The sequence below is a fragment of the Lissotriton vulgaris genome, chromosome 5 (assembly GCF_964263255.1).
Source record: "Lissotriton vulgaris chromosome 5, aLisVul1.2, whole genome shotgun sequence".
Classification (NCBI taxonomy): Eukaryota; Metazoa; Chordata; class Amphibia; order Caudata; family Salamandridae; genus Lissotriton; species Lissotriton vulgaris.
The window spans coordinates 400184998-400205255 of NC_141693.1; the positions used below are offsets into that span (position 1 = coordinate 400184998).

At 45.9% G+C, this 20258-nt stretch overlaps 1 protein-coding gene across 3 annotated transcripts in view; it reads right to left on the bottom strand.

The window, feature by feature from the left end:
- Positions 1-361: 361 nt before the first annotated feature.
- CCDC27 (coiled-coil domain containing 27) overlaps positions 362-20258 on the bottom strand; it is a 290662-nt gene continuing 270765 nt past the window's right edge. For all 3 annotated transcript variants that reach the window (XM_086921745.1, XM_086921743.1, XM_086921744.1), the window contains 2 exons: positions 2886-2990; positions 362-694 (listed from right to left, as the gene is read on the bottom strand). In XM_086921745.1, the coding sequence (XP_086777871.1) occupies positions 497-694; positions 2886-2990 (303 nt within the window). In that variant the 3' untranslated portion in view covers positions 362-496. The remainder of the gene's footprint in view (positions 695-2885; positions 2991-20258) is intronic.

Here is a 20258-nt window from a genome sequence, read left to right on the forward strand (position 1 = left end):
TACAGATATGTTATGTTATGTTATGTTATTGAGATTTTTATAGCGCAAAACAGCTGCCCCAGCGAAGGGGCGTCCCAGCGCTTTAGCTGGCATCAGAAAATATCAAAACACAACTAAACAAGCACAGAGAAAAACAGAAAACTATAGTGGGCCAGAAGGAAAGAGGAATGTTTCAATGGCTCTCCTAAAAGCATACAAGTTGTCAAGGGTACGAATATGGGCAGGTAGTGAGTTCCACTCTCTACTGTATGAGTCTCAACTGATGCAACAGCCTCGAACTTGTAACATTGCATGTGCATATTTCAGTACATTGTGTAGACCACAACGTTTTGAGAAAAAACAATGGAAGCCATGTTAGGACACAAGTGTTGCTTTTAATGCATGCCATTTAATCACTGTGGAGTCTTGTTGTATCAAGCATCTTTTCCTGGTCCCTCAGGGCGTTGGTGAGAGTCTATGGTCACATCCACTCCCAAGTTGGTAAGTATGAATCATATTAATGTACGCTTCTCTTCCTTAAGCTTCCATGTCTAGAGGTCGGTGGTGTCGCTGATGTCGGTGGTGTCACTGGGGTCGGTGGTGTCGCTGGTGTCACCGGTGCAGCAGCTGGCGACTCATCCAGGGAAAGAGGAGGCATTTTCACTCCTTTTTGTATCAGCTGCTGGTAGAAATCAGCTCGATCTGTAATCACCTTCTATAGAAAAGCAAGACAAAGTCACACATTTTTATTCTCATTATGCCAAAACCCTCTATATAACATAAGGCTAGCATTTCCTTCTAGGACATCAATTAGGAAAGAATGAATGCTGCTGAGTCTTTTATGCAGTGTCCTGTGAAGATAACTTGTCTTCTCCGCAATTGAAACTGAATGTGCCTGTGGTTAGGATTGATGAATAAGTAAAACTCCACCCTTAACTGTATTCCACTGCCGAGAGAACAGTCTAGCATTTGATTTGAGGCTCTTAAAGTAGTCATACTGAAATTCATGCTTCTTGCTTGGTCTCAAATGGAAATCTGTTCTGATCAATATTTTTAAGCGTAAAACATATTCCTCGTTAAGTTTCCGAATATCCCTGGTTTACTTGTAATTGTGTGTAACTCTGAAGGATATGCAGATCTGGGAGCACCATTTAGCACTTGTGTAAGTTCCTTCCAGTACAAATCATAAGGGCTTATGAGATTTTCAACATCCGATCTGGATTTAGAATGATTTAATCTGCCTTGCATATGTATATTTGGGATTTCATCAAAAGACAGGAGGCTCTATTATGCAGTCTCTCTTCTTGCGTTTTGTAACGCATTTACTTCGACCAGCAATAAAATAGGAAATTATGAATGAACTACTGATGTTTATTGGATGGGATGTCCTTTGTTTGTGTTAATAACCTCCTGCTTGGGAAGCAGGTTTGTGGGAGCTGTAGTGTTCCTTAAAGTGATGTACAAAATAAAACAAGAAGAGAGACAGCATAATATTAACCTCCTTCGTCTTTAATAACATTGGGATTATCTTTCAGTATTATCACGGAGCAATATATATTGCTTGGCCTTCAAGAGCTATCCTTCACACCACGTCAGGTACTTTTTAAATTGTTATTTAAGACAGTGCTTATTGCAGAACCACAAGGGCCATATGAGGATTTCTTAAAGAAAGACCCTTAAATAAGACCGTAATTGTAAAATTTAAAAAATACACATTTTAAAGATTTTTTATTTTAAACCTCAAAGGCCTTCTGAATATTTCACCAAGAAAGACCCTTAAGTAAGACCGTAATTGTAAAATGTAAAAAAAATATATTTTACAGATTTTTTTTCTAAAAAAAAACCAGAATGTTTTTCATTGCCTATAAAAAGGGGAGCTCGGAATCATGGGACCAGCGTCCATTACAATTGTCAGGCAGGGAATGACACACTGTTGAGTTCTGCAGCACTGGGTGGCAGTATATGATGCTGGAACTGACACACACCAGAAAAACAATGGGGCATATTAACAAGGGCCTTATCTCCGCTTTTTTGGCTTTAAAAGCCAAAAAAGCAGAGATAATATTATTGCCCTATCTACAACGGGATGCTAACATGCATTAGCACATGTTACCACCCGTTTTCTCGATGAGATGCAAAGTAGGCATCACTGGGCAGTATTGCTTGTAAATTATTGCTGATTTGCACATCGCGATATTCACAAGGAGGCCCACACATTTTAGCAGACGTTCGTTTTTGGCGAATAACGTCTGCTAAAATGCTGACTTTGGTATACTTACCATTGCGGGTGGATTATGCTGATACGACCACAGGGTCTTATCAGCAAGGTTATCGCCGTTTTCCATGGAACATCGCTGAAAAACCAGCGATGTTCCATGGCAAATATCGCTATCACTGGAATAATTATCGCCATTGTGCTATGCGTTATTAATACAGGGCTAGCATGGTGATAATTATCAGCGATAGCTGGCGATAAACATTTTCACGCTGTGGGCAGCCACCGATAATTATCACTGCTGCTTGATAATATGCCCCAATATCCTTTACGAGCTGAGTGCTATCTGCCATGATGTGAGGGACATATGAGGACCCTTTCATCGAGGCCTACCATGGATGGCAAGACGATTGACGACCGGTGGAAACAGTGTTGGTTTACACCAGCATCAGATCTGTGCAATGATTCCCTGAACTCTAAATTAAGGTAGGAAACCTCAATGTGAACCGTCTGCCTGAAACTGAGGCTGACAGTCTCTACGACTATGCAACTATTTCACTGCCTTTTTGGCATCCACCTTTCCTATGCCTCAGGTAGGCGAAGGTGTCCGTTTCTGGCACTTTGCACATTATGCATAAGTATTCCTGGCACATATTCACAAAGATCTAGGGAGAGTGGGGGAACACAGTACCTGCATGGCTTCCAGAATCTCGTTGTCGGAAAGTTCAGTATGCGGTATTTTCGTACCTGGCGTGCTGTAGGTCACCTGCAACATTTTACTTCGAAACCTTTCAAACTTAGATTGAAAAGAGAGGAGGTTACATTATTATGTAAATATCACGCCAGATTTACTTGTAAATGAAGCAATACAACGTAGAAAACAAAATGACTGCACAGTGTTGTAGTAGTGGCAGTTGATATGAGGGCAGAGTGGCAGGGCTTGAGGGGGACGACGAATGAGAAAAAAAAAGAAAACCACTAGCATTGTGCTTGCTGTATCACTGACTCTGTGCTCTTCTGGTGAACTGCACCGAGCCCCAAACTCCCCTGGGGCCATGAGAGCAGAGTCAAGATTGGCCTGAGCGCCCTCAATTGGCACTCCCGGAGGGTCTGTGTGCCTGCATGACTCCAACTCAGCAATTGTCATGCAAACATGCAGTGTGCATCTCGATTTGGCCATCCTGAGACGGCAGGCCAAACTGACATGCGCACGCACAGCAGTGCTAAAACACTCCTCCTCCAGCCTGTCATCGTCTGGTCCCGCCCCCAAGACTCATTTTAAAAATAAAACAATAACAAACTCAGGTTTTTATTCTTTTATTTTTGTGATTTTCGCAGCTGCTGGTAGGGGGTGATGCTCCTCCCCCATTGCAGAGCATCCCCATATCTACAAAGATATGGTGCTGCTGATATCAGTTGCTGGCACAATTTAGACGACCTTGTGCCAGGCACACATCCATGCACCATCGTGCAAGGTTGTGTGTGTGTGATATTTAGCATAGTTTTTGTACTGGAATCCAGTACAGAGTACTATGCTTTAATTTGTTTTTCTTTGATCTCTACTGATGAAGGATAAAATCCAGAAACGTGTCTAGAGATTTACAGCAGTATTTGCACCAACTCTGGTGAAAAACTAGAGCTAATATTCAAATAAGCGCAAACACTGTCCAGCATTTATCATAAGGCTAATGAGCAAACTGGGCTGTGATGTTAGGCAGTGTGCTCCCATCCTCGTTCTGTTTTAAAATGGTCCCTTGAGCCAGTGAGTTAATGAGCTTTAAGATGCACCAGTGCACCAGTGAGAGGCACCGAGACCTGATAGGACTGTGGCAGCATTCTAAGCAAACCCTGATGAAATTAGTTTTTCTTTGATTTCTACAGCTAATATTCAAGAAAGCGCACACACTGTACTGCATTTACCATAACGCTGAGGGGCAAACTATGATGTGATATGAGGCAGTGTGCTCCCATCCCCCCTCTACTATGCTTTTGTTTTTAAGATTTTTATTTTTAGTTTTGCATAACAGTTAAAACTTCTAGAAACAATCATGAAAATTATGTTGTGCATCAATGGAACAGCATATGCCCCACAATTTCCTTTAAATCAGTCCATATTTGCAGTAGTCTTTTCAGTTAGTCTGAGCGCTAGGCCCCCCTGAATCCTCTCCCTTATGCCATGCCTTGCCACCTCTCTTTGAGGCCCTTCTTCGAGCAATACACAGTACTTCCTCATACGCCCGTGCATGAGCATTTTTCTTTTTTCTGGAGATGGTCTCGGCGATACCCACAACCCGGACCCGCCATTTTTTCTGAACTTTGTTCCGTTCCATCTTCCCTCATGACTCCTCCTGATGACCCCTGATAGTTTTTTCTCTTTTTGCTGGGCGGCCTTACATTTATATGTATATGTAAATAAGTATTATATAATTGTCCAAGCCTAATTGATGTTAAAATGTGATCCTGTGTGAATTTACTATTTGTATATATAGAACTCTAACCACTAGTATATTTAGTAGACTTTGTACTTACTGACATTCCTGTGTGATTTTAAAGTTTATCTGTTTGTATCTCTTCCTTGAGTGACTTTCAACTTGTACATGTGCAATGCTTTCCTGTTTTTATCTCTTCCTTGAGTGACTTTACACCTTGTACATTTGCAATTATTTTCTGTTTGTATCTCCTATGTAACTCATGTAATCCAAAGTCCTTATGTAATACAACTGGTTCTTTTGTAAAGCGCTCTGACACCTTTGGGTAATGTTTGCACTATAATAAAATACAAAATCCTATGTTTAGATGCTTAGTTAAAAACCTTTCTAACTGTGTATATGTGATGTACAATAAATTACACTTGCAACATTACAAGAAAACTTTTCTCAAACATTACGCCTGCTCTTTGGCATAAAGTCCTGGCCACCTTTTTCAGTAGATCACAAACACAGGTACGGTAATGTCAGGGAAGTAAAGAGAAACCAAGAAGGCATACTGCTTCCTAATATTCTTGGAAGAGTCAGGAATCCAGAGTTTGGATATGACAGGACGTCTGCCACTCATCGGAGGAAAGTCATTCTTTATTGAAGAGGAAACCTCACATACACTAGTGTCATGCTTCATCATTGGCATCCTCTCCCCACCCTGGTGGGTCAGTGCCACTAGGGCGGACTCAACTTCCTTGAAGACTTAAAAGGAAGGAATTCTGAGATAAAAACTACTGGACAAAGACAGGGTCCAGATCTTACTAAAAATACCTCAGTGTTACAAGGTTACCCATTGAAAGCGGAATCTCTGCCGCCTACCTGTTTCGTTGTCTGTTTGCAGAAGTAAAACCTGGGATTTCAGCAAACCCTGCCAGCCCTCTTCCCGCCTTCCGCTGCCCGACTCTGGTACCAGCTGAGTCCTGCAGGCGAGCGGAGCGCGGTCCGAGGAGGAGTTCAAAAACTACAACTCCCATCAGCCTAGCGGCGCACGCCGCGCCATCCACGCGCCAGGAGGCGTACAAATTGCGCGACACCCCGGTCGAGGGGTGGGAAGCCCATTGAAAGCGGAATCTCTGCCGCCTACCTGTTTCGTTGTCTGTTTGCAGAAGTAAAACCTGGGATTTCAGCAAACCCTGCCAGCTCTCTTCCCGCCTTCCGCTGCCCGACTCTGGTACCAGCTGAGTCCTGCAGGCGAGCGGAGCGCGGTCCGAGGAGGAGTTCAAAAACTACAACTCCCATCAGCCTAGCGGCGCACGCCGCGCCATCCACGCGCCAGGAGGCGTACAAATTGCGCGACACCCCGGTCGAGGGGTGGGAAGCCCATTGAAAGCGGAATCTCTGCCGCCTACCTGTTTCGTTGTCTGTTTGCAGAAGTAAAACCTGGGATTTCAGCAAACCCTGCCAGCCCTCTTCCCGCCTTCCGCTGCCCGACTCTGGTACCAGCTGAGTCCTGCAGGCGAGCGGAGCGCGGTCCGAGGAGGAGTTCAAAAACTACAACTCCCATCAGCCTAGCGGCGCACGCCGCGCCATCCACGCGCCAGGAGGCGTACAAATTGCGCGACACCCCGGTCGAGGGGTGGGAAGCCCATTGAAAGCGGAATCTCTGCCGCCTACCTGTTTCGTTGTCTGTTTGCAGAAGTAAAACCTGGGATTTCAGCAAACCCTGCCAGCCCTCTTCCCGCCTTCCGCTGCCCGACTCTGGTACCAGCTGAGTCCTGCAGGCGAGCGGAGCGCGGTCCGAGGAGGAGTTCAAAAACTACAACTCCCATCAGCCTAGCGGCGCACGCCGCGCCATCCACGCGCCAGGAGGCGTACAAATTGCGCGACACCCCGGTCGAGGGGTGGGAAGCCCATTGAAAGCGGAATCTCTGCCGCCTACCTGTTTCGTTGTCTGTTTGCAGAAGTAAAACCTGGGATTTCAGCAAACCCTGCCAGCCCTCTTCCCGCCTTCCGCTGCCCGACTCTGGTACCAGCTGAGTCCTGCAGGCGAGCGGAGCGCGGTCCGAGGAGGAGTTCAAAAACTACAACTCCCATCAGCCTAGCGGCGCACGCCGCGCCATCCACGCGCCAGGAGGCGTACAAATTGCGCGACACCCCGGTCGAGGGGTGGGAAGCCCATTGAAAGCGGAATCTCTGCCGCCTACCTGTTTCGTTGTCTGTTTGCAGAAGTAAAACCTGGGATTTCAGCAAACCCTGCCAGCCCTCTTCCCGCCTTCCGCTGCCCGACTCTGGTACCAGCTGAGTCCTGCAGGCGAGCGGAGCGCGGTCCGAGGAGGAGTTCAAAAACTACAACTCCCATCAGCCTAGCGGCGCACGCCGCGCCATCCACGCGCCAGGAGGCGTACAAATTGCGCGACACCCCGGTCGAGGGGTGGGAAGCCCATTGAAAGCGGAATCTCTGCCGCCTACCTGTTTCGTTGTCTGTTTGCAGAAGTAAAACCTGGGATTTCAGCAAACCCTGCCAGCCCTCTTCCCGCCTTCCGCTGCCCGACTCTGGTACCAGCTGAGTCCTGCAGGCGAGCGGAGCGCGGTCCGAGGAGGAGTTCAAAAACTACAACTCCCATCAGCCTAGCGGCGCACGCCGCGCCATCCACGTGCCAGGAGGCGTACAAATTGCGCGACACCCCGGTCGAGGGGTGGGAAGCCCATTGAAAGCGGAATCTCTGCCGCCTACCTGTTTCGTTGTCTGTTTGCAGAAGTAAAACCTGGGATTTCAGCAAACCCTGCCAGCCCTCTTCCCGCCTTCCGCTGCCCGACTCTGGTACCAGCTGAGTCCTGCAGGCGAGCGGAGCGCGGTCCGAGGAGGAGTTCAAAAACTACAACTCCCATCAGCCTAGCGGCGCACGCCGCGCCATCCACGCGCCAGGAGGCGTACAAATTGCGCGACACCCCGGTCGAGGGGTGGGAAGCCCATTGAAAGCGGAATCTCTGCCGCCTACCTGTTTCGTTGTCTGTTTGCAGAAGTAAAACCTGGGATTTCAGCAAACCCTGCCAGCCCTCTTCCCGCCTTCCGCTGCCCGACTCTGGTACCAGCTGAGTCCTGCAGGCGAGCGGAGCGCGGTCCGAGGAGGAGTTCAAAAACTACAACTCCCATCAGCCTAGCGGCGCACGCCGCGCCATCCACGCGCCAGGAGGCGTACAAATTGCGCGACACCCCGGTCGAGGGGTGGGAAGCCCATTGAAAGCGGAATCTCTGCCGCCTACCTGTTTCGTTGTCTGTTTGCAGAAGTAAAACCTGGGATTTCAGCAAACCCTGCCAGCCCTCTTCCCGCCTTCCGCTGCCCGACTCTGGTACCAGCTGAGTCCTGCAGGCGAGCGGAGCGCGGTCCGAGGAGGAGTTCAAAAACTACAACTCCCATCAGCCTAGCGGCGCACGTCGCGCCATCCACGCGCCAGGAGGCGTACAAATTGCGCGACACCCCGGTCGAGGGGTGGGAAGCCCATTGAAAGCGGAATCTCTGCCGCCTACCTGTTTCGTTGTCTGTTTGCAGAAGTAAAACCTGGGATTTCAGCAAACCCTGCCAGCCCTCTTCCCGCCTTCCGCTGCCCGACTCTGGTACCAGCTGAGTCCTGCAGGCGAGCGGAGCGCGGTCCGAGGAGGAGTTCAAAAACTACAACTCCCATCAGCCTAGCGGCGCACGCCGCGCCATCCACGCGCCAGGAGGCGTACAAATTGCGCGACACCCCCGTCTCGCGGGACGCCGGGCGAAGCCCGGGCCAAGGGCGGGCCCGTTTTAGCCCGTTCTAGACAGTGAGAGACTGGACTGGGCCAACCCTCTAACTCCCACCCTCCAAACTGAACTGTGGCAAGGTAAAATACTTTATTATCTTCAGTGTAATTGGACTATCAGTGACGCACATTTCTAGGGCCTCGTTGCTAATAATTGTATGTTCAATATGTCAAAACAAAAAACGCCTGTCACCCCGGCTAATACAATGCACAATTACCTGGTCCAGGTAGTGACAAAAATTAATAATAATCGGAGGACCTCCCTGGGCAAGTCAAGTCAAGTCATAAAATTTGTATAGCGCACTACATACCCAGAGGGTTTCAAGGCGCTTAGGAAGGGGAGGAGGATTATTTGTCAAATATCCACGTTTTAAGCTGCTTTCTGAACGCTAGGTGATTCTGGGTGAGGCGAAGGTAGGCGGGGAGTAAGTTCCATGTTTTGGCAGCCAGGTATGAAAAGGATCTGCCTCCCATGGTGGTCTTGTTGATGCGAGGTACATTGGCGAAGGCTTGGCTGGAAGAGCGAAGTTGGCGGGAGGGGGTGTAGAAGGACAGTCGAGAGTTGAGGCAATCTGGTCCGATGTCGTAGAGTGATTTGTGTGCGTCGGTAAGCAGTCGGAAAGTGATCCTCTTATTGACGGGTAGCCAGTGGAGGTCTTTAAGGTGACCAGAGATATGTTCGTTGCGTGGGATGTCTAATATGAGCCTGGCTGAGGCGTTTTGGATACGTTGTAGTTTCTTCTGGAGTTTAGCGGTGGTACCTGCGTAGAGGGTGTTTCCGTAGTCCAGTCGGCTCGTGACTAGAGCGTGGGTGACTGTTTTCCTTGTTTCGGAGGGGATCCAGCGAAATGTTTTTCTGAGCATGCGAAGAATGTTAAAGCAGGAAGAGGATACGGCGCTGACTTGTCTGTTCATTGAGAGTGAAGAATCCAGGATGACGCCAAGGTTCCGTGCGTGGTCTGTCGGGATGGGTGCTTTTCCAAGGGCTTCCGGCCACCAGGAGTCGTCCCATGCAGAGGGGGATGTGCCTAAGATGAGGAGATTCGCCACCTTGTGCTCAAATTAATCAATCAGGGGTGTCTCAGTCTGTTACCGATGATCTCATTGTCACTGACCCTATTGAAGACCTAAATGAACATTCTGCAATTAGTGTATCAATGGCCTCAATGGACCAACAACTTGACCCCTTTACAGATCTGATTAATCTAGAAGACCAAGACAAATCTGTAACAATTGAGGAGTCAGCTATAGAGAGCAATACCCCCCCAACACCGGGCCCTGCTCCAAGAGCCAAAAAAGGGATCACCAAGGCGCCACCTAGAAGAGGCGGTCTACGCTCTTGCAAAAACAAACCTGTAACCCCACCTAGACGAGCAAAGAGAAAGAAAGAGGATGGGATAAGGGAGGAAGAGTATGAAAACGAAGAAGGGGAGGACACCCTCCTAATCAAGCTCATGGGTACACTAGAGTCCAAACTACTAGGATTGATGAAACCCCTTATATCAAAAGTTGACCAATTAGCTAATAAGGTCAACAAGCTAGAGTCCCTGTTAAGGAAAACCAATGAGGGGGTGGGGGAAATATCAAATCTAGTAGCATCCAAACTTGAACAAATGGAGACTGCGGGAAAATCACTCGGGGTGCACATGAACACTGGCCTACAGGCTCCATCAGAGCATGTCCAACAATTCAGCCCTAGGAACGACAATACCCCTGACCTGGCCCTAGTCTCAGATGCAGCCCAATTAGTGGGCAACATCAGCCCTGAGATTCTAAACCCAGAAACTGCCCCAGTTTAACTAATTGTTGAAGCCTCGCCTCTTATCTTAGTACTAGCTAATACACCTATGCTGAAAACGGGACAGATCGAGTCACCAGATTCCTTAAGAAACAAGGCTCTCCAGTGGCTCAGTATTAATATGCACATATCACCCTGGGGTAAGGAAAAACTATCTGACGATCTGCTTACAGCAAGAAGGGTTAGGTGGATAGGTACTAAGGTGAAGAAATTTCAAGGGGATTGTGTCGTCTTGAACTTTAGGGGCCCTGAGGTCCTGCCTGATGTCCTACGGAATATTCTCCCCCCACAACGTAGGACAGCTGAAATAGTTCCACTGACACTGGATTTCTTCTATAGCAGAAGAGGTCTAGTAGCCAAGCCGAGTATATTAAGAACAAAATGGACAGTTGTGGGAAACAGAAGGGCCAGGACTAACCCAGTATGTGAGTGGGGGCTAAATTTGGATAACCAATATTCTGTGCTAACTGACTTAAATGAGTGTGATTGACTCGCATGTGTCTCCCCTGCCACCCTAGATACGCAGCCGGTCCAAGAATATGTTAACATTTCCCTGATAGATGAAATTAGATTAACCCCAGGTGCACGCTGTACTTCCCTCTCAGAGAAAGAAAATAGAGTTCAGGTGGAACAGGAAAGAACATTGGAGGAAACTGAGATGCCACCAACATGGAGTAAAAATGTAATACTAGGAGTAGATCCTGCAGAAACATTAAATATTCCTGATAATGTCCAGATATATCCCCAAAAGGCTAAATCGCAATTATTAATTATTTCATGGAACATAGCCGGAATTACTAATAAATTAAATATTCCGGACTGGGTGGATTTTATTACCCAATACGACATTATCATGTTCCAAGAAACTTGGTCGCTTACACCAATTTTCAGGCAAGGGTATTTGAACTTTTTTGTCCCGGCAATAAGAAATCGAGTGGGACGTCCATCGGGGGGCCTGTTAATTTGGGTACGTCAAACTTTGAATTGTACGGTTAAGCAAAGGTCCATACCATCTAATGACATATTGGCACTTGATATTACCTGGCAAAATGGTCATCAGTTAGCCCTGTTTAATCTCTATTCGAGGGGAGTTGCCAGGGGTAAGCCATCTGAGACTCTAATGTGCCTCGAGAATAATATTGAACAGCTACCAGACCCTACCTATATAATAATAGGCGGGGATTTTAATACTACCTTTGAACCTTTGGGTGAGGAGGATAAAATCCTGGCCGAAGACGAGGATACCAAGTGGGGAATTCCCGAACTAGATATCCATGTAATTAGGAAATGGAGCACGGTAGCAATACAACTGAAAAGTTTTTGTCTCTCGAGAGGACTTAGAGCAGTAAATGGTCGTGCAGTGTCAGATTCTATGGGGAAAAATACCTTTGATAATGGTCGATCGGCCAGCAGGATAGACTACATACTCCTTGATATAAGGGCCTGGGATAAATTGGTAGATATGGAAGTGAAGGATAAGATTGAAAGTGACCACAATCCATTGTGCCTGACACTACATACCTACCATGACAAACCCGAGCATCCTAGAGAGGATTATGTGGTTACGCAGGACCTAGTAAGTTCAAACAACTCCCGATATTTGAAGTGGAGTATGCTCCTAGAAGATATTGCTAAAATAGAGCCTCTAAAGAAAGTTGTGGTGGACGAAGTTGCCAAGATTAAGTCTCATTATGAACAGTCTGATTTTACTGATTATATGATGGCTGCCCATGAGATATTTTTTTCTGTAATTCAAAGTTTCTTTCGTAAAAATATCTCCACAAATAAAACGAAGAAATTACAAGAAACTAGAGGGTGGTATGATAAGAGCTGTAGGACAGCACGGAATAATCTTAGCAGGGAACTAAGAACAGGGAGGCCAGAAGCAGTAAGGCTGGCGAGAAATCTGTATAGACAGGTCCAAAAATCAGCGAAGAAGCGTTGGGACGAGGATTGCTGGCAAGAACTCAAGGAGGTATGTGCCTCCAGGGACTCTAAGCGCTTCTGGGCTTCAGTAAAATGGGCAAAGGGTGGTATTGCACCCCAGCCGGCTAATAATGTCCCAAAGAACAGTTGGATAGAATACTTTCAACCACAGTATGCCTGTAACCCCATGTTTACTAATGTCAGTCCTCCTCCATTAGTTTACTACAAAACACCAATTTTTGGGGAGAGGGATGTGAGCATCGTGCTGGATTGTGTAGCAGGGGGGAAAGCTCCAGGCATGGATGGAATTCCGGCTGATATCTTTTTATCTGACCGGAAGACCTGGTGCAGTTACTTTGCAATGTTGGCCAATGCAGTGGCTATGGGAGGGAAAGTGCCTGCCTCATGGAAGGGTGCTGAAATAATTCCCATATATAAAAAAGGTGACCGATCCTTGGCTAAAAATTACAGACCCATTAGTCTGATTGATACGGCTCAAAAGCTAATGGGCCGACTAGTGCAAAATAAATTGCAGCAATGGATCGACGACAATAACATCTTGTCTCCTTATCAAGCTGGGTTCAGGCCCCTAACTAGTAGCGTCGACCAAGTTCTCCATTTTCTAACAATTTATTGGAGAAATGTCACCTTGAAGAAGGGGACATTGTATGCAGTTTTTGTAGATTTAAAAGCCGCTTTCGACCTGGTCCCCAGGGAAAAACTCTGGCAGACCTTGGCGGACGCAGGCTTAAACCAGGAATTGCTCACACTCCTTGTTCGCCTACATGAAAATAATTTTGCTAGGATACGATGGGGCAAACAAGGAGATGTAACTGACCCCTTCCCGGTCGAACGCGGGGTGAGGCAAGGGTGTGTCCTAGCGCCAACTCTCTTCTCCATCTATATTAATGGTATCGTTAAACACCTAGAGAAGATTGCTAGTGACGCCCCTGTAATAGCCGGCACTCGTGTCCCAGTCCTCATGTTTGCGGATGACACATTATTACTTTCCCGCACCCCTAGTGGGTTACAAAAAGTAGTTGATGCCTTTGGTATATATTGTGATGAAAGGGGCCTAGAACTAAACACTACTAAAACGAAATTTATGTGCCTCAACCAGCAGTCCTCTTTCAAGGGCGTAATAAAATACAAAGGAACACCGCTAGAAAGAGTGGACTCTTTTTCATACCTAGGTATCACTTTGCAAGAAAACATGAGCTGGAAACATCACATAACCACAACCCTACTAAAATTTAGACAGCTAGCAGGTGCCATCTCCTTAAAACACCGAACCTCACTGACAAAGCCTGTAAACTGTGTGATGGAAATTTATTCTATGAAAGTCCTGGGGGCTTGTTTATATGGCTCTGAATTATGGGGTTTCTCAAACTTGAGCGAACTGGGCCAAGCTGAAAACAGGTTCCTAAGAGGGATCGTAATGGTCCCTCAAAGTACACCAACAATCCCGTTAAAACTAGACCTGGGCAGAAAATCTGTTGTGGATATAGCGAGGCTTCGGCCCCTCCTATATTGGAGACGAATTATGGTGACCCCAGAATTAGGCCACTATGCAGCAGCACTGATGGATGTCATCAAATTCGACCGCTTCCACACCATCCCATGGTTAAGAGAGTTGCGGGGACTACTCAAAAAACTGAAATTGGATTATCTATGGGACAACAAAGACCCAGCTTGCTTTCCTACTAAGGAAAAGCTAAAAGATCTATACTGGGAAATGGTATATTTTACAATGTTTAGTGACAGCACAAGCGTAAATTTAACATCTCGCTTTTTAAATATAAAAATGTATCCCTCATATGAACCTTTTTGGGACCTAATTGAAAACCCATACGACAGAAAACTGTATTTTCAATTTCGCATTGGTACGTTACCTTTGAATGCGTTTAAGAAGCATTGGTCCCAGGCATGGGATGAACACTGTCACCATTGTAAAGAAGAAACTGAACACATCTCCCATTTCTTGTTTTGTTGTCCACTGTATTTGTCCCCTAGACGCAAGTGGCTAAAACCAGTTTGCTTAAAGTTGGGAACCCGAAGCCAAACTGAAGCCCTTAGGATACTTGAAACAGACTGTACAACAATATATGTGGTTGGTGTAGCAAAATTTTTGGCCTGGTCATGGCTAATTCGAACCCGATCACTAATGGCTACTGCATTATAATGAAATTATGTATATCCTTAATCTGTTTTTTGAGACATAGATCATTGCTTCTTGTATTTTAAACTTACGGAATGCGACTTTTTAAACTGTAATAATGTGCTGTAATCTCATGCATTTTTTACTATGTATTATTCGACATTGAATGTTTAATATGTATTTTTAGAAATATTTTTATAAGTAGTATTTATTGTATAGGGTTAGGTGAATGCTTTTATGACAAATGTCGAATAAAGCTTTATAAATTGAATTGTTACCTTTATTCAACAGGACACGGGGTATATCTAAAAACAATCACGAGCTGGTAATTTGAGGACAATGGCTCAGACCCATCTCTCATCTGCCAACATGTTTCTGTCCAATGATGGTAGCCTAGAAGGTATAGGGCATTCTTCAGGGTTTGTGGATCTCTTTAACTAGGTTTTGTGGCTTCAAGGGTCACTTCAATAGAATACTACTAAAGGTGTAAGCTACCTTTTCACCCTGGTGATTCCTACCTGGAACTGGAACTACTGTTCTACAAACAATCAATTTAGGAAGATACTGACATAAAATACATTATTAGACATAGTACATTAAGAAGGTAAGACTTTCCTACATCAGCATATACTTTTATTACAATTACAAATGTGGGCATGCAAGTGCAATCTCACAGCACACCACTGCAAATAAAAAAAACTTGAAGAGTGTGCGGGCTTGGCAACCCTCACAAGCACACATGTAACAGTGACAAATAACTTGCAGTGTGAAGAACACAGGTAATCTTAGTGGGTAGACCGACCTATTCCTTACCCTAGACTTTAGGGGACACCAGCTTCTTGGTCACAGAGGGGGTTAAGTCCTTTGTACTCCCACACTCATTTTTATAATGACAAAGATTAGTCCTTTCTGGAGGGTGGTAAACGTATGCTCATAGTGCTTCCTGCGGGTCCTAGAAAAACCTTGACAACAACACTTCCTTTATTGGGCATACATTATGAAAGGGAAGCATATAATGATCCAATCCTGCCTGGAACCTTTTTCAGTAGAGAGTATTTTTCATCAAAGTCCATTGGTGGTTGAATTGAAACACCCACGGGCTACTGATGAGATGCCCCCGTGACACAAAGTAGTGTAAATTGCTTGTTTGTGTTTTTTTAAAGTGATTTTCCAACGCAAATCAACAATTGCGCTGTGAAGTTAACCCAAGCTCAAGACGTTGTGTTTAAGGAGAAAGCTGGAGAGATATTACATGGTTCATTTTTTAGGGTGGGGGTTAAAGTGACCCCTGGTGGTGATTGCCATTGTAGCACAAACAGTGAGACAAACTGCAGGTACTGCCGAGCCAGGAAACTGGCTTTGGTGGCCTTTCTAAATGAAATAACCTTTCTTACAGTGCTTAAATGGCACCTTCTCCTGCTGCAACCATAATGTGGAAGATGCTAGATCCCAAGTTCCTCTTGTTTTTATACTTTTTTTTAGTGGTTTGAGTAAACTGAGGCTGACATTCAATGAGCAGTATCAAAAGAAAATATTTGCAAATATCATTACCTACAAACTACAAATATATTATTTTTTCATACTTCTAAATACATTGCAAACGTTTCTGAGGGGTTCCTTTTCTCACTGGCAGCATAAAATGGGAGAGAGTGAAAATTCTCCAGACCCGTAGCCTGTGTTTTTCACTAGGAGGTGAAGTTCTGATAAAAAAAATGTATATTTTTTTTATTAGTAGTACACGCCCAGTTCCTGACTCCACCCAATGGGCATATCATCTTTAATAATAAAACGTGGATTTATATAGCATGGATAATCACATCTGAGGGTCTCTAGGCGCTGTCCAAAGGCATAGAAGATTACATGATTTTCCCAGAATCACAGGATGTTGAGCCGACGCCGAGACTCAAACCTGGATCCCTAGCTCTAACACCGGCAGCTCTGGCCGCTGGGCCACACCCGCACCTCCTCTTTTTTAAATTGAATATAATGTTTCTCAAGGTGGTACTTGCCATTTAATGCCAGAGTTATCCTCTTTCCAAGTACTCCAAAGCGCTTCAAGTATTTGTGAGTTAAAAGGGTTAAATAAATAAACAGATGCAAGGACGAAAGTGTTTTAATAGGGTCAACTAATTTGTGAAATAGGTACCTAGGAACTGAATCTTCTAAATTCAGTGATGGCATAGGGATTTTTAGAGTGCTTTTTGACTGCTGCATTGCTCCCTATAATTTCAAAATCATCCATTTTATGGGCTAAAGTAGTAGCCGGGTACCTCATGGAAGTGATTGTTCTGCATAGACCGATGGGCCTGACCACCAGTCCACCCCTAACCTCTAGTGGCTTGATGTCTTGACCTAAAGCTCTTGCTTCTTCATCTGTGATTTTTGGCAACTTCAGGCTCTCTAGGTAGGCCTTCGTTCGCTTTGTTTCGAATCCCTCATCTTTTTTGTACAGCTCCATATAGAATTCCCTGAAGGTGCTAACAATGTCTTCGTGTCTGGTGTGTGATTTGCCTGCGGTGTCTGTGATTGAAGTGATGTTGTGTTGTCTCTGCTTGTGCTTGAGGTATGCTGCCAGTGATTTACCTGCTCTATTTGCTTCATACAGATTGATCTCTTTGTACTTTTTTATCCAGAGGCCTGCGCGTTCGCTGAGTACTCTATTGAATTCATATTTCTTTTTTGCGAGTTCCGTTTTGGTTGTCGATGTCGCTTATGTCCTCGGTCTCTAGCCTTTTGATGTCTTTTTGTAACTGTGCTAGCTGTGCTCTTGTCTCTATGTATCTTCTCCCTTTTTTTTCCATTAGTACTCCTCTTATGGTTGGTTTTAGTGCTTCCCACAATGTGCCGGGGTCTGTATCTGGCGTGTCATTCACTGCAATGTATTCTGAGATGGCTGTCTGAATCTTGGCTCTGTCCTCTTGCTTAGCTAGGGTTGTGAGGTTAAGTCGCCAACTGCGTGTTAGATGCTCATTGTGTCTACCTGCTAGGTGTAGGCTGATGCAAGTGTGGTCTGATATTGTTCTAGCTGCGATGTATGTGTGTTCGGTTAGGCGGGTGTGGGTAGAGAATATGAGGATATAGTCTAATCTGCTGTAGGGGTTGTGTGGGTGGGAGTAGAAGGTGTAATCTCTTGTGTCGGGGTGTTGTAGGCGCCATGGGTCTGCTAGGTCAAGTTTGTTGCACATGTTCTTTAGTACTTTGTGCGATGTCGGCGTTCGTGTCTTGTCTTTGGCCTGTCTGTCTAGCGTTTGGTCTAATGTCATGTTGAAATCCCCTGCCACTACCATCATACTGTGTGAGGCGCTATTCTCAAGGTCCTTGGTTACCTTCTACCAGAAAGGCGAGTCGTCTGTGTTGGGTGCATAGATGTTTGCCACTAGGATCGTCTCCTCTCCTCTTTTCATCTGCATGATTAGTAATCTGCCTTCCTCGTCTTGCTGTACCTTCTCTATGGTTATGTTGGATTTGCTACTGACTAGTGTGATGACTCCTCTTTTTTTCCCTACTGCTGGTGAGCAGGCGACTTGGCCTATCCATCTGGCTCTGAGTTTGTCTGCTTCTTCTGTGGATAGTTTTGTCTCTTGCAATAGTGTTATGTCTCCTTTCGTCTTGGCAAGGTAGTCTAGTGTTATTTTTCTTTTCACTGGATGGTTAAGACCTTTCACATCAAGTGAGATGACCCTTAGGTCTGTCTGCAGCGACTTGATATTCAACTGTGTCGTCCTTGGGATTGCATTTGGTTAGGTGTGGTTTGGCGCTGGAGGACCACTGTGTGGCTATATGGTGCTGTCTGTTACCACTGTGGGCGTGCGACAGCAAGATCCTCCTGCTTCTGCCCCTCCCCAGAAATCGAACCCTCTTTCTTTAGCCCACATACAAAAGAATGATACACTTCTTTCTGAAAGGATATCTGGTTGTTCCAGGTGCTTTTACTCCCAACAGTCTTTCTTTAGGTTGGCTTCCTTTTTCATTATTTAGACGTGTGAGTCACTGAGGTAGAGTTGTTGCTGTGAGGTTCTTGTTTTGCTTCCAACAGTCTTTGAGTCTGCTTCTTTCCTAGTGAGGTAGCGTCGTTGTGTTCAAAGTAGTCTCTGAGGTAGGATAGCATTCTTCACGTGTGATTAGTTTCCATTGTGCAGACCATGCGATTGAAAGTAGGGCTCTTCAGCTTTCCTGCGCTTTACCCACTATCGTTTACATTGCTGGGTGAGGCGCTTCTTTTTCCCGTCGGTGCCGAGTCTTCCATTTCTTGGGTTGGTGGCCCTTGTAGATAGCGTGAGAGTTTGGCTGGGTCTTCGAATGTCATGGCGATGCCTTTGTTGTATATCCTGAACCTTGCGGGCCCGTGAATGAGAAGGTAGTGTTCTCTTTCCTTAGTCTGTCTCAGAGGGCTAGGAATCCCTTTTCTTATGTCGACCTTTGGCTTAGAGAAATCCTGCGTGAGTATGATTTTGTGGCCGTTCCATAGCAGCTTCGGGGTTTTCTTCGCTACCCCGAATATGGCGTCTGTCTGGTGCGAACGTAGTGGTCTGCATATTATTGGTCTGGGGTTTGTCCTGCCAGTTTGTTTGCTCGCCGGTACTCTGTACGCGTTGCTAGTTCAAAGGGGCCTTCGAACTTCAGGTTGGTTAGCTTTGGGATGAGACTTTGTATAAGCGACACACACGAGCCAGCCTTGTCTTCTTCTCCTTCTGGGATGCCTAGGACCCTTATGTTGCCTTTTCTGTTCCTTTCTTCGAAATCAGCTGCTTGTCGTCGTAGTTCTGTGGTAGCTTTGCTATATTTCCTATGGCCTTGCCTGTGAGCTGAGACCTGTCTTCAATGTCGCTGACTCGTTGTTCGACAGCTTCAACCCTGTTGTTAGTGGCGTGGATGTCAGCTCTGATTGCTGCCAGCTCTAGGTCTATCTTGTCCGTTGTTTTTTTTGTTGATATTGCTAGATCGTGTACATCGGCCAGTTTTGTTGAGTATGCTATCTAGTGTCCCGGCAATGTCCGATCTGTTCTTAATTGGGGAGTCCATGTTGTTCTCGAATCTGTTTTTCTTCTGCTGCTGTGACATTCTTCTTTTTCTGCCTTAGTTGGTACTGTTGCTTTGGTGAGCTGATTTCTTTGGTGGTGCGCACAGGTCCTTAAATTTGTTGAGCTCCTAACATCTTTGTGCACTGTTTGTTTAGGCTTCCTTAATTTGTTTTATCTTTGCTGCTCCTTTACTCCTTGTCACTTTATGTTTTGTTGAGCTGCCTTGGCCGTTCACTGCTCCCAGTCGCGAGCTCACCCAGCTTTTGTCACTATGTGGTTTTGCCCTTATTCGCCCCTTTGGCTGATCATTGTTATGCGCTTCTTTGGTGTCCTTCTCTCCCCTTGGCCACGCCTTTTGTGAGTGTCTTGTCTTGGCTGTGTAACCAAAATGGCCGCCCCCTTGTGCATTTTACTTTCGCTTTACCCCTGATATGCCGATCTTTTGCCTCCTCGGCCACCCACTTTTTTGACTTTTATAAATAGCTGAGATTGATTCTATTGCCTTCTCGCTGTATGCCTTTGGCTGATCTTGGTGCTACTGGTAGATAGCGCTTATTCTCGTTCTTGTGTGCTCTGTACCCCCGCCAAGATGGCTGCTTTCTCTGTGCGATATCTCTTGCTTTGAATGGGTGGGGTTGCTAATGACAGCCTTCTTGACTCAGCGGTACTTGTGCGCTTGTTCTGATGGGTAGCTACGCAGCACTGCGCTTTCCGCCCCTCTCAACCCGCTGTTTTCTTGGATTATCGGGCGCCCTTGGCTACGGCTGCTCCTGGTGCTGCTGATAGATAGCACTTATTTGTTTCTAGTTTAGATTCCTTGCTCGCTTCCAATATGGCCGCGCCCTTCCACCTTCTGGTTGTTTATAAATAGTTGGGCGTGATACTATTGCCTTCTCGCTGTATGGCTTTGGTCTCTGGTTCCCTGTGCCAATCATTTTTTTTTTCGGGCACCTC